The sequence below is a fragment of the Halictus rubicundus genome, chromosome 11 (genome assembly GCF_050948215.1).
Source record: "Halictus rubicundus isolate RS-2024b chromosome 11, iyHalRubi1_principal, whole genome shotgun sequence".
Taxonomy (NCBI): Eukaryota; Metazoa; Arthropoda; class Insecta; order Hymenoptera; family Halictidae; genus Halictus; species Halictus rubicundus.
The window spans coordinates 5,689,994-5,704,718 of NC_135159.1; the positions used below are offsets into that span (position 1 = coordinate 5,689,994).

The 14,725-nt window shown below is 37.9% G+C and overlaps 2 protein-coding genes across 3 annotated transcripts; both read right to left on the bottom strand.

The window, feature by feature from the left end:
- Positions 1-7,829: 7,829 nt before the first annotated feature.
- LOC143359141 (uncharacterized) lies at positions 7,830-13,075 on the bottom strand. Of its 2 annotated transcripts, XM_076796862.1 has the most exons (4): positions 12,070-13,075; positions 9,936-10,057; positions 9,571-9,693; positions 7,830-8,704 (listed from the first exon to the last, which is right to left on the bottom strand). In XM_076796862.1, the coding sequence occupies exons 1-4, from the start codon at positions 12,070-12,072 to the stop codon at positions 8,512-8,514; spliced, it is 441 nt and encodes a 146-aa protein (XP_076652977.1). In that variant the 5' UTR covers positions 12,073-13,075; the 3' UTR covers positions 7,830-8,511. The 2 variants fall into 2 exon arrangements, with proteins under 2 accessions (XP_076652977.1, XP_076652978.1); XM_076796863.1 differs by lacking the exon at positions 9,571-9,693 and having other exon boundaries at positions 7,971-8,704; positions 12,070-12,997.
- Positions 13,076-13,477: 402 nt separating this feature from the next.
- LOC143359142 (transmembrane protein 267) lies at positions 13,478-14,582 on the bottom strand. The gene is made up of 2 exons (XM_076796864.1): positions 14,169-14,582; positions 13,478-14,073 (listed from the first exon to the last, which is right to left on the bottom strand). The coding sequence occupies exons 1-2, from the start codon at positions 14,454-14,456 to the stop codon at positions 13,741-13,743; spliced, it is 621 nt and encodes a 206-aa protein (XP_076652979.1). The 5' UTR covers positions 14,457-14,582; the 3' UTR covers positions 13,478-13,740.
- Positions 14,583-14,725: the final 143 nt, after the last annotated feature.

Sequence of the window (14,725 nt, forward strand, 5' to 3'; positions counted from 1 at the left end):
TTGATCAGATTCGCTTTTCTCGAATTAGTATTATTTTTTTAGGGAATATAACTAAATCTCTTATTGTGTTTAATAAATATTTACTGAAACATATTACGATAACTTGTAACCGAAATTATTATTTTCTGCAGTACACAGCGACACTCACTTGTCCTTCGTTGACTCATCCGCCAAGTGCCTGTTACAAATCATTCCAAGCAATTTCTCAATGAATCGGTTTTCAATGGGCCATTAATGTTTACACCTGGAATACCTGCCTGTGGACCATTCAACCGTAGCCCCTTCACAGGTGGTAGGATTTCCTTTTCATTGCGGGGATTCCCCATTTACCTCTAATTTGTTCTCCCGTAGGCACCAGTGAAATATAAATAACGCTACCGGAAGTACACCATATTTCCTCTTCACCGAATTATGGAGATTAGGCCGAAACATATGGGCTCGCAAAAACTGAAAAACTCCACTACTCCGTGAGACCCGTTTTACCTCTTACAAATAAATAAAATTTCATATAAATATTTACCGAATCTCAAGTTGTGGGACAATTGGAAAATTAATTCTCTTTTTTTCAGAAGAATAATGTGCATGATTAAGATCTATAATTTCCCAAATTTTACCCTGAATATTTTTAGTATTTAACCTTAATATTGTATACAAAATTGTTTATAAGAAAAGAGAGGAACAAATATACATTTTTAAGAAATAAATTCAATAAAAGGCATAGCTTTTAATAAAAGTTTTATTCGAGTGTAATTTTTACACATTCTAGATGTTTGAAAAAATGGGCCAAGGATTTTTAACCCAATGTTTAATGAATTCAATTCAATGAATTCAATTATTAGAGGCTAGTTAATAACGTTGATGTACTTATTTATAAATGTTCAAAAACAACGATAGAATACTAACTTCATTATTACCATGGGAAGAAAAATCAAATTTTATCTAATTCCACTTCTTTTAAAATAGCCTAAGTTAGGGGGTCCAATTACTGTGCCTACATTAATTATATTTATTTCTAAAACGTAAGAAATATTAAAGAAGAGATATAAAATTTTTTCATTAAAATCAGTTAATATATATGTTATATATACATACATGTTTCATTAAATTTTTTTTATTAAAATCAGTTAACACATACGTTATATATCTCTTTTTTTAATATACATTATGCTTTAAAAATAAGTATAATTAATATAGGCACGGTGATTGGTACCCCCCACAGTAACTGGGTCCCTCACCCTTAAAAATTGGAATTTGCGTAAACCTTCGCACATTACATTATTAATGCAATATATTCATTAATCATTAATTAAAAGTGCGTCAATGCAGCAGCAGTGAAATCGTGAGAAGCTAAGCCGCCCAGCACAAATGATTGGTTAACCGGTGACAAAGGCATAGTAAAGGATCATGTCCCAGTATCCGGTCTCGGCGCCCCTTCGACGAAACAGAAGAAAACAACGATCCTGTTTTTCTCCTGCGTTCGCCCCAATTGTCACTGGTCCGTCACGAACAATAAATTAATTGTGCCTCGTACGATTCTTCGGTTAGCTTTCGGTGGTCGCGTGCTTGCCTGCATGGGGTCGCTCATGAACTGAGGCACGTGCCTTTTTATAATCGCCGTCAGCCTAGCCGCGCCATTAAAGAGAAATCGAAAAAGACAGGTTTCGCTAGTCGAGTCTTTTTTCCTGCGAGCACGGAACCGTTCCACGATTGTATAATTGGAATTTCGACCAGCTCCATCGAAAAGGGTATTTTAATTTCAAGAATTTCGAATTTCAAGACAGACTCGATCTTTGAGGTAGATATCAACCCTTTTCATCGATTTAGCTAATCAAAAGTCGATTTAAAAAATTTTACCTACAGTGTAAAATTTTTATTGCTGGTTATAGTTTAATATACGGGGGACAATGTAGTAATATTTCTTTTTATCACTCAGGCACCCATGGAAGTGCTGTACTTTATCGAAAATTTTATGAAACAGCTTTTTTCCAGTATGAAAGTTTTGCAATTAAGTATGGATTATACTTTCAATAATTTTGTACCTTTTTATTGTATATCCTTTGGTAATTATTTGCATTTCAATGTGATTAGTATGCAAATAATATTTGTTACGATTGTAATACTTCATAAGTAATTAAGGTGTGCTTCCAGGTGCGTCCGGGCACTTTTTTTAGCATGATTGTAATTGGCAAAAGTTCGGGCTTACAGTAACACAAAAACTGCTGCCCGAATTTACCCGCCTGCTTTTCACAGCATTTTATTTTTTATTAAGCTTTACGAACAATTTGGATATAATCAACAGATTATTAATAACCTCCCGACCCCCTTTTGACTGGAATAAGAAACACACCAAGGACATAAACATAGCCGTTTTCAAGTAAAACCTTGGACATGCTTTTACCAGCAGAAAATCTTCGCCAGTACAGCTCCAGATTCCGAGCAAGATTCACCTAATTCAAAGCAGTCTTTAAGTGAAAATTGTGATACAACTTCTGATTCTACTTTACAAGCTTCAAAAACAGTTGTAAGTACCCTATTATTAATTTCTATGGCTTAATTCAACAATATATTGCTTTCTATTTAAAAACGTACCAAAAAGTATCGAAAAAGTATTAAAAAATGTTTTTAAAATACTTCAACAAATATAAAATGGTATTGTATATAATTTGAAAACGTTCTGGGACCATACAATATTATACATAATTTCGTCCAACTAAATCGACGAAAAGAACCACTGTGCGCCCTTTCCATGTACGTGTTTCTAAAAGTTGCAAACAACAAAAGTTATCAAAACATGGTTGAAATAAAAGTTATATAGTTTCTCGAGATCTATAAATCGGCGTGTAAATTTTTCGAGAAAAAAGAAATTGGGAATTCAATTTTCCAAAAAGAATGATTTTTTCAAAAAACTTTACACGCAGCTCTAGAAACGGAATAACTATTGTTTCAACCATTTCTTGATATCTTTCGTTTTTGCGAACAGCTAGAGACTACGTGCGTTTTATTGAGTAGACGAGGACGGATCTATGAATTTACATCGTAGATGATGTTGATGTAACTACGGGAACGGAGAACAGTGACTAAGGGTGTTCAACGTTCGCGAGGGCTGCTATTATCGGGCGTGTGTGACTGGAACGGCGATCGCACCGGAGGAGGGCGAGCCGCGTGCGGCTCGTTAAATTCTTCATCCGGCGAATGCGACGCAGCCACGATTCTGTGAAATTGTGCGATCATTCGTCCCGGGATCCACCGTTTGCCGGCGGCGTTCAGCAACGTTCACGTCACATGGAGACTTTGCACAGTGTTCGAACTCTTGTGTGAGTCTACAGAAAATTAATAACTTCTAAACCAACCCGTTCTCGACCTAGGACTCTATTACTCTTTTTAAACAGAACGCGAAGGTATTTCTGACAAAATGTTGCTAAAACAAGTTGAAGTGATGTTTATTTTTTTATTAAATGAAAATTAGTTTGCTGATTTCTTTTATTGAAATTTATTATCGTAGAATTACTGATCCACTTGAAATATTTCTTAAATTAACCCTTTGCACTCGAAGCCATTTTAACTCCAAAACGAAACATTTTTTCCGACCTAGAATATTTCCTTTCTATATATATATTTTTCGTGCTATACATACGAAAATGGTGCTATTTACTCGTAAAGTATTGAAATGTTTAGTAATTTATTAAATACAAACATATTTAATAATGTCAACAATATTTTGAATAATGATACAGGAATTTTTAGTGGCGCTTTACGGTCGGTATTCGAGTGCTAAGGGTTAATCATTTTTCGATATACATAGGTTAATACTTTTAATACTCCGAAACTCTTTTACCTACAAAAAAACTGTTATTCTCATATCGTAGTCCTCTTTATACTGAAAAATTTTGGTTCATGAAGTTCTTTCATATTTTCAAAAACAACGGAGACAAAGATCTGCCAATATGTACTGGACCACCCTGTCTGACAAATTCCGAAAACCACGGATATTATTATGCTAGAACAAAAATCCTGAAAATTATCATAATACTTATTATTACGCTTATTTATTTTGCTAGGAAAAAGTCTTGAAAATGATCATTTCTTTAACCTCCTAGACCGGAACCTCCCCTCAGGAGGTATCCTGGTTTTTGATTTTTCAAAAATCTATTTTTCCGCTAATTCACTAAAATCATTTAAAAAAGAAATAAACGTCTACGTGGAAAACGAAAACTTCTATCGTGTTATTAAAAATGTCAGGGATGAAATCGTTGTCCGAACAATGTTTTGAGTCAGAAAATTAAAAAAAAAATTAAAATATTTCTCTATCTCTCTCTAAAAAAAAAAAATCAATATTTATACGACTGTGCTTGAACAATCTTTCAATAGTTTTTCTTATGATTAAAATGTTCGCTTCGGATTTTCGTTAGTCATCCATTTTTTATTACGTATGAAGAAGAGATTTTTTGAAAGATTATTTTAAAAACTGTTTTGAAGATTAAATGGATTAAAGGTTTCAACGACACGTGCAGTGTATCTTATTATATTTCGTGGCAAGAACGAAAGATCAACATTCTATGGCACGCTTGAATGCTGAAAGAACAACATATGTCCCGTGCCGTGGTTTATGAGAAGCAGAGCGAAACTATCTGTAATCCCGGACGATTAGGAACATAAACGCGGATCCGCAGGGTGTGGTTAAGCTAAACACTCGACAAGTTGCGTGCGCAATCAAAACACTTAATCGCATCCACGTAGGGGGACATTCGAATATTATCGGGGGGACTTTGACAATTTTTCTCTAGGCTTCTGTGTCTACCATTTTAACACATTCGCGACCGGCAAATTTGTTCCGTTTCTAATACTGAGTACCGGCGAAAATAATGAAATTCTGAAGCTGGTTGCCGCAAACTTGTATCGCTAAAGCAAGGATTAATTAATCTATTAAATTATATAATAATTTAAATTTAAATCCAATCCCATTCATGCGCCTAATGTTGCCGCATTCAGAAACAAAAATTGCAGGACGTGAATTCACGTCAGCGGCAATCAGGAATAGAATTTAAAATGACGTGAATTCACGTCAACGGTCGCGAATGTGTTAAAACATCGGATAACATAATCGTACAGTTTTTAGTTGCATACTTCGTTAGCCTTGGCCGAGCGAAAAATTAGAAAAATAGCTTTATATCATTGTTTTGCCTTAGATCGTTTTACGCGTAAACAATGAACGCAACATACGTGATCCTACTTATAATACATTAACTTTTTCGAAGAAATAGTTTAACACTGCCGGGAATTAAAATTGGCTAGTATACATTGTCTTACAAAATTAATAAGATTTGATTTATTTATTCATCTGTCTCGTTCAAGCTTGTATCGTCACATTGTACACTCAACCGCCATAACGTGAAATATGCTCTTGCCATTGTTTTACTCTAGCAAGTTTTACAATCATTTGTATCATCCTATTGTTCGACCATCAGGCTAAATTTTAATTATTATTATGAAACTGGTGTGTCAAAATTTCAAAGAAATTCGACTTTTTGCTTGTTATGTGTTACGTCGATTGATTTTGCTGATAATTGGATCGAAAAATTAAATATTATATATTACAAATTAACCATTATCATGGTAAAATATGTTTTTATCTAATCTGACGCAGAAGTGTAAATGTCTCGAAGAAATAAAACATGACTTACTTTCGTAATCACCGGCACGTTATAATACAGTATAATTTCGATTCGAAGAGTCAACGGGAGAAAAAAATATAGCCGAGAAAAGATGAAACGTCTTATCGTACTTGAACACGACAAACGGATAACCCAGATTCTTCCAAGGACCGCTGTAGCTGGAATAAATTCCCGATAAAGTCGCGCGTGCAACTATGTATGTACTTATATGTATCTCGGATGTTCCCCTCGGAGCGGAAGCGCGAGATATTTTCCGAAATACGATGACCGAAGGATCTCGGTGGTGATGGTACGCTACCGGTTACGGATAGTTTCACGCACACGATTATGTTCACGGCACACACGCGCACACGCGCACACGCGCGCACGCGCGCGCGCAAACACGCACGAGGAAAAACGGGGCGGTGCGGTGCAAGCGTATTGTAAATTTGGCATGTACAGGCCAGGTGGTGCTTTCGCGGAGTGTAGGTGTACGGAATGACGCGGGGAACACAACGGAATCCCCTGTATATACACACACACGCATATGGTACATACGTACGGGGGATGGGCCTGTGCGCAATCAAGGCGAAGGGGTGCTTTAGCAGAGTCGCCCCACGGTAACCAGGGCAACGGCACGTAACGCCGCCCACAACCCTCGGGCTGTCTTGTCCGATGTGTTTGCTCGATGATTTTATACCAATTACGGCCTATCCCCATGCTATTGCCTACTCCCCGTAACATCGTCTGTATCCCTACCTACGTCCTCATCGCCACCCACTCCGAAGACGTCGCGTGTACCGGCCGGAAGGTGCTCCACTTCCGCTCTAAAACCGACCAGCAAGTACCTATGAGTGCGAGCGAGCACCACCGCACAGATTTTCCTCGTGCGATTGTCCATGCGCGCGCTCATCCTGACAATTAGTAGCTCGATGCACCCTCTACTATCCTACCTGACGCGCACACAACGAAACCTTATCTATCCATCTCTACAGTACTTTCCCCTACCAACGATTTTAGAATATTTTCATGCTCTACACCAGAGCCGCTCAACATGCCTATCAACGGGCATAAGCGCCCGCCGATGCCCGTGGGCACAGCTACGGGTAAACCTACGGGCATTGACTTCGCGGAGTGGGAATAGGCCGTAGCACAGCCGTAGCTATGACAATGCGTGTGACAAATACATGCAGCCTTGACCACAGGGCCGTGTATGCCCAGGGCAAGGAAATTGTTGCCCGTACGGGCAGATCTCTATACTTTTCATCCAACCTCTACACCAGAGCTGCTCAACATGCCTAACGGGCAAGGGCGCCCGCCGATGCCCGTGAGCACCTACGGGCAAGTGACTTAGCGGAGTGGAGGTAGACCATACTACAGCCGTAGCTGGCCACGTAGCTGTGACAATGCGTGTGACAAATACATGCAGCCTTGACCACAGGGCCGTGTATGCCCAGGGCAAGAAAATTGTTGCCCGTACGGGCAGATCTCTATACTTTTCATCCAACCTCTACACCAGAGCTGCTCAACATGCCTAGCGGGCAAGGGCGCCCGCCGATGCCCGTGAGCACCTACGGGCAAGTGACTTAGCGGAGTGGAGGTAGACCATACTACAGCCGTAGCTGGCCACGTAGCTGTGACAATGCGCGTGACACATACATGCAGCCTTGCCCGCCGTTCTGTGTATGCCCAGAGCAAAAAAATCGCTGCCCGTACGGGCAAACTCTGAACAGCTCTGCTCTACGCGGATTTGATTCGACGAGTCTTCTACTCGTGATACCAGGAGCCTGAATTTGAGAGCTATGGGGACAAAGGTAATGGGAAGGTGTTACATTTCCGAAGACGACACCGGATAGAGAGGGAGCAGTTACTGGAACACACACGATGTCGGGGAAGTAAGTAAACGATAGCACGCCGCGACTCCCGTGAAGAGTCAGAGTGATCCACTTGGCAGCAACAATCGCGAACCGTGTAGAATAACACCGAGTTTATGCGAATGTCGTTGCTTTATCGGTGTTATTAGAACGGCAAGAATTGTTTAAGAACGTATCATATCTTTTGAGCATCGTCAATCCTGTTACGTGGATCGCTCGACTCGAGAAATGGTTGAAACTAATTCGAAAGAACTTCAACGAGAGTGTTGCATGTTAGTTAGTATAAATGATAATGAAAAAGATAAATATGTAACATGGTTATATTTACTACAAACGATATAATTTACAATTTGTAAATTACAAACAAGACAGATCTCATTTTAGGCACACTGGTTTGGGATTCGATCGCTGTGGAGAATCAGTGCGAAATAAATCATTGAAAAAGTTATGAGAGGTACCGAACAACATTTATTGCAATTTACTCGATTGATTTATGGTTTTTATAATTCTTTGATGTCTGTTGATATGAACGCAAACAGTTCACCGCTTTATATCCAGCGGACTAATGTACGTGGCGACATCTGCCGATGATCGAGTAAACTAATCGGAAAATTTTCATTCTTCCACTCATCGGATATAGTGTAGACACACTTAGTTTCAAAATAATATTTGTTATAGTTTAATTAAGTACGACTTTCTGTCAGTGAATACATTGCTTAATACACCGATTAACCTAAAATTGCCTTGGCGTTTGGAATGAGTTCGATAACACTAACCAAAATGACAACGAAGTTTCATATAAATAATTATATATGTATAGATAAATAACTTGTATGGCAAATGATAATATGATTAGATTTATGCGAGTCTTATTCTTTACGAATTAACGCAGAGTATAACCGACTACTCTAATCCAATGAATAGCCGCCGTCAGTGTTGCGCGAAACACGCAATCGATGGAGTTCTTCGACACTTATACCTTTCTCTCAAAATTTCGATCTTGCCTCGTGATAAGTGCCATAATGTTCTTTGCTCTTTATTGCGTAGTCGTCGTTAATATTTTCCGAACCACTATACATCGAGAAACCACGGCGAGATAGCAGTTCCCCTGGCACGATCGTGGGATTCGTATAACAAAAGTCCGCCATCATACTCGTTTGTCTATTCAACTGATTCGATCTAAAAAAATCAAACAATTTAATAAAACAGTCTCGCGTAAAGGAAATGCATTATATTGGGCCGTAACATAAATACGTTCGATTATGTTCGGTATCTCTTTTTATCTACTAATAAAGTACAAAATTGTTTTCAATCTACTTTATAATTCCTGATTGCAGACGGTTTCTTCTTATAATGAGTCATGACTAGATAGCGGATTTTATGCGTTTATGACAAAAATGAGTAGATGCAATTTAAACCAGTCAAAACATTAGAAGAATTTAAGAATACCTATTTAACATATTAAGAAAGAAAATTAATTTCTATTTCACTTCAGTTTGTTGCAATTCAGGTAGAAAATTTTGCATAAAGATCCGCTGTCTAGTCGTAACTAGATACATATCGTTCAAATTAGGACACATTCATATTTGCAACCGAACGAATTTACGTTACAACCCAACACAATCGTAACTTTGTATTTAACATTTAGCTTAAAACCGTTTTCACAGAATTTAATCTAACCGTTTGCAGTTCTCATAAAAAATCTGACAAAATTCCTTATTTAGTCGACAGAAGTAGAAAATAAACTTAAAATGTTATAAATGTCATGTAATGTTATGTTATGTTATTTTCGGTTTCGTGTGTGTACTTTTTTCAAATGAAATGAATTATACTGCAACGGGTCGAAGCAATCTTTCTTCGGATCGGAAAGTAATTACAAAAAGTGAATGCGGTCGCGTGCGATCGTCTCTTACACTTCTGTACCCATCTCACATTCTTCTAACGAGATAAGCTAAACAATCATGTCGCGTCGCACTACAGATACGATATCAACGTAGCGCGCAGTGAGTCACGGTAGGTATTACTAAATGCTTTCTGTTCCGTACCTATACGGAGAGGCCGTGAATTTGACAATCAATCGTGTGAATCTTACGTGACATATCCCGATTTTCGGCCTACATCGTCGAGAACGTGGCTCGTCCCAACAAAACGAAACGTCGGCTATGCAACTAACACGTACAATTTCAATGAGAATTTTAGTCAGACGTTTCACAAAAGAAAAACAAAATATATACTTCGTAACGAAGTGTTTTAAAAAGCAAAGCCTTCCGCGTGGTATGTTTCGTAGCGAAGCTCAATGGGATTGTTCACGAAATGAGTTTACACTAGGTTGTTGGAACTGTGGTGTGGAGTTTTGCGTGCACAAAATAAAGAAAACAGTTTCAATCGGTTTTAAGAAGCGTGTACTCACCCGTCAGCTGCTAGTCGATTCAGTTTCACAAAAAGTGTGATCACCAAAATGAACAGACATAATAGAGCACCTGCGATGACTCCGCACGCTATAGCGAAATACAGCAACAACTCGTTGACTTCCTGGAATGTTGGACAAATAGCTCTTAAATGGTGACGATAACAACAAGTTATTTCATCGAAACCGCATCGTTGTTATTCATTATCGTATCGAAGGAATTCGTTCTACCATACCGCACGGTAAAGGACTCAATTACTCTGGGGGTACCAATCATCGTGCCTGTATTAATTATACTTATTTTTAAAGTAGAAAATAGATATAGAATTATGCTTTAAAAATAAGTATAATTAATATAGACACTAGGGTGCTTATAATGCGTTAAATAAAAAAATTTCATTGATTATTGTAATGGTTAACAGCCTAGGGGCACCTTTTCCGTTATCCACAAGGTGCTCAAACTTTGCACAAATTTTTTTTTATTAATTGGAAAGGGAAATTCGAATATTGAAAATGAGAGCCACTCTAATATGCACATGGACTGGTACCTCCATAGTAATTAGGTCCCGTATCCGATCTTTCGATTAACACAATCCGTGCTATCTGACAATTTCTGATATCCGAGATAACGTTTTGAAAAAAAGAAAAACACATCGAAAATTTACATTACAGCATACAGTTCTAGGAAGCGTGTGTTCCTATCACTTTAATGTGTCATCTGCCGATCCAATTCTTTCCGGCATTCGTCCTTGAACGAACGGCTACACGGTGACACAATGGATCCAGAATTGACTATAGTTCCTCGGAAACTAGACAACTATCATCCAAAGAATTCCGAATGTGTCAAAACTCGGACACCTCTTGAATAATAGACGGTTAACGCAGTCAGTATGAAATGAGAATGCAAGAATGTGAAAGATCTTCGTCACGCATCGTTGTTTTGCACTTCCTCGAACCAGCATGTCGCAACCCGCATTTAACGTGTGGATATGATGTGTTGAATCGGAAAAGGGACAAACAAACAAGCCACAGGCGGAAGTGAGACCCGACGGTTCGCGGGATCATCTTGTCCTGGGAAATAAGTTCGAAAGCGAACGAACGATCGGTATATCCTTGTGCGTATATGTCGCCCCGGTCACTCCCGCTCATTCCTACGCGAAATTGCATAGAATTGTTTACGCGTCCCGCGAATCGCTTTCATCGCATAGTTTTCTGTGATTCTTCTTGCGCCAGCCCAACCTTGAAGCCGCATAGTTGCATCTCAAATGGGCGACCGCTCGAGTGGTCGTAATTAGTGTTACAAAACAAGCTTTTATTATGGTTCTATGATTAGCCCCGATCCTTGTGAAAGCGCTTATACGAACGCGATGCACCACGCAACAGTCCACTACTAGTTTGATTAATTGTCTGCATACTGGAAGTCGTGCGAAACGGAGTTATAATAATATTAATTCGTATGATCGACACGTCTGGGGTGATTCGATGAAACTCACTTGTTCCTCTGATTGTCGGTTTCGAGATTGCTGACCTTGACACGCGGAGTGTTCCATGCATTTTTTGGTTAGATTAATCTAAGATTACTACAAGCAATTGTTACGATAAAGGACCCAGTTACTATGAGGGTGCCAATTACTATTCTCATATTACACTTATTTTTAGAGCATAATGAATATTAAGAAAGAGATATTAAATTTTGTTCATTATACTTTAAAAATAAGTATAATTGACATAGGCACAGTAATTGCCGTGTGATTCCCGAATTTTACGATATTTATATTGCATACACTGTAAAAGAAAAACGCCGGGTGTATTGGATACGGTAATTTTGAAAATCAGGAAGGTCGATACATAAACGTTATGTAAATGAGATGTAACGAGCAAGTGACTAATACGAACGTGTCACGAGCAAGGCCAGTTGGGTTTTGCAAATGTTGAATGAACTTATTTTTCCCCAGTTTTGCTCATAAACGAAACGAGTTCTAATTCTCGGTAAAATTTCCAGTCACTCTATATATCGAGGGAAACTATGGCTGGTTTATATCGGTTCGAACGATTTACGGTCAGTCGAGAATTTCGACGTCGAATGAGTTTACGTAGAACGACAGAAAAAGTAGTAGAATCCGGCGTCTGTACTCACCATGGTAAATATATAGCGAAGTAAGAGCGAAATAGAACCCCTCTGGAGACAATACTGGAACTGGACGGTCACAATCAAGATACCGGTATCAGCGCGTTATCGTTGCGGATTTGATATCTGCAAAAATCTCGTGGCATTGTAGACCTCGTATTCAGCGGAATCGACATATCTCCATGTAGAAAGCGTGTTTGAAATACAATCGAACGAATCACATAAAGCGACAAATCTTTGACGTATCCTGTGAACCATCGATGACGTAATTTGGTGATTTTGATTTAGCGGAAACTCTTCGATACAGCACAAACGTTTTTTTCCACAATAATTAAATAATCGTCTGTTAAGCGCAAAATGTAAGTTTTGCGGGTGTATAAATTGAATATCAGCCGAGTGAAAACACGGAAGATATCGGACAATAATAACACGCTCGGTGCTTCCGGTACCGAGATCCTTTCTTCCTGAAGCGAGGCACTCGATCACTTGCACCGTTTTTCAGCGGTATAGGTGGTTAGCTAAATGAGCACTGTATGAGACCGAGACGAGAGCGAAGCAAAGTGTGTAACAGTGCCAGCAAAGCAATGCTGAATGCTGATAAACCCCTCCAGGCTGTGGTAGGTGTATATGTACACACGTGCGTGCGCGGCTGGCTTCTTGCAAGGGTATCCGCGTCCTCCGCGCGCTCACCGATCGGGTCCACACGCGCCACAATTTACGTGGGTATCGTTAAGTTATTTCATTTGTATCGGAGTCAAACGACGACCTGTCGCGTACACGAAAACACCATACACTGGCAGACGTGAATGACAATCTAGTTCGAACACCTGTCTATGAAAACAACTATGTAAACATAGCGGTCGTAAGAGGTCTTTTTTCGTTACGCAAGGTCTACATGCAAGTCAACGGTGTCGAGCGGAAATTATTTTTCTTCATCTTTTAGTTGCACTAATTTATTTAAATAATTTTCAATGATACGGAGACGGAGGGTTGCTGTATTAAAAAAAAAAATGCTCAGTACTACATGAAAAATCAATTTCAACATCAGGGAGTTTTGTTTGGCACAGACCAGTTATTTAAATGAAATATAGTACGAGAGATTGTGTTTCAAAAAATGTAAAGTAATTGCAGAATGTATTGGATTCTAACATAAACTTTTAAGGTTGCAAATATATGTAAATATGATTTAATTTTAACCATTTAGTTGTAACTCATTGAAAATGTAGATAACTGTGACCAAATAAAAACTTCTTATAGTCAATTGATTTTATAATTGATTGATTGTAATTCTCTGCTATATTAATAAATGAAAAGGATATACGAAGATAACCGGATAAATTTATGTCACAACCCAATGTGCGTTCACTCTTTTTAAGTCGTGTAGGTAAAACAAGCGTAGAGGTACATTTAAGAAGCATTGTCAGATTTACTGATTCTATTATATTTTAAGGATTTACAAAAATACGTAATAAATATCTACTTGATATAACATCTTTCTTAAATCTCTTAATAGAAGCCAATAGTAATGACAATAACAGTTTTAAAACGTATAAATATTATACAAAAAATATGCTATGTATTCTCATTCATTCGAATCGCATAATGAATGTATTATGTACCGTAATGAATTTGTACAAATTACGTATATACAAGTATCAGCGGATGATGCTTTTACACCATTTACACTATATCGTTCAATGTTACATTATTGTACATCTTGGACTCATGTTCCAGCGGTATCATCAACCATTGCAACACATGAGGAAGTATCATACTCATACTTAAATACAGATAATAAGGAATGGGTTCTGTAGAACCTATAGGACAGAACCATAAACCTCTCCGTGTGCCATCACGTATGTGATGGCTTAAAAAGCTGGCCAAAATCATCCAAGAATAATAGTTTAACTTTGGATGATGAAATGTACTTGAATAAAAATTAAGCAGAGACCAGATTACAATAGGAAGTGTTGTACAGTGCATAAATGGCCGCTTTTTTAGATGAGTAGCATCCTATAAAAAACAATTCAAAGTTAGATTAGTGTTTTTATTATTTGTACCACCACAATGATCAGAATAGACATTATATATAAAATGACATTACTTACGTTTAAATTCCAGCTCCATGCAGCAATAAAATGATCTACATCAATAAAAGACGATAAAAAGAAACACCAAAAAATACTCGAAAAGTTTTGTACAAGAGACTTTTTTGACAAGTTCAATATAGTTGCCCAAGTGAGGCCACCGACAATTGCATGAGTAATATTGTCAAATATCGCGCGTGACACGGCAGACTTCCCATACTTTAAACCGTGATCACCAATGGACGAACAAATGCCTATAGCACTGGTCAATACCAACTGCATAAACATTTCCTTTTTTCCAAAAAACATTACGACAAGTTCATTACAAATATTTATATTCAACCCTCTTTCCTGTCAACGTTTGCGCAAAAAAATACTCTACAAACAAAAGTCCGCCATTTTAAATTGTCAATACTGCGATATACTCCATTCACGATTGCAGTATCTTAGCTGTAGTCTATTTAAGCTAATTCTCCAATCAAGAAATCTATTAAGCAAATTATGTAGTTTCTATTAAGCAGTGTATGTAAATTTAATTTGTTACTTCTTAATTTTTATTATAACATAAAATTGGATTT

Bases quoted from the DNA above. Each gene is read 5' to 3' on its own strand.
- LOC143359141 (XM_076796862.1), bottom strand. The intron at 9,694-9,935 runs GTGAGTACACGC...TGTACGTGTTAG, and splicing joins AATCGACTAGCAGCTGACGG to TTGCATAGCCGACGTTTCGT. The intron at 8,705-9,570 runs GTACGGAACAGA...TGATTTTTTTAG, and splicing joins TTCACGGCCTCTCCGTATAG to ATCGAATCAGTTGAATAGAC.
- LOC143359142 (XM_076796864.1), bottom strand. From the start codon at position 14,456: ATGTTTTTTGGAAAAAAGGAAATGTTTATGCAGTTGGTATTGACCAGT. The intron at 14,074-14,168 runs GTAAGTAATGTC...TGTTTTTTATAG, and splicing joins CATGGAGCTGGAATTTAAAC to GATGCTACTCATCTAAAAAA.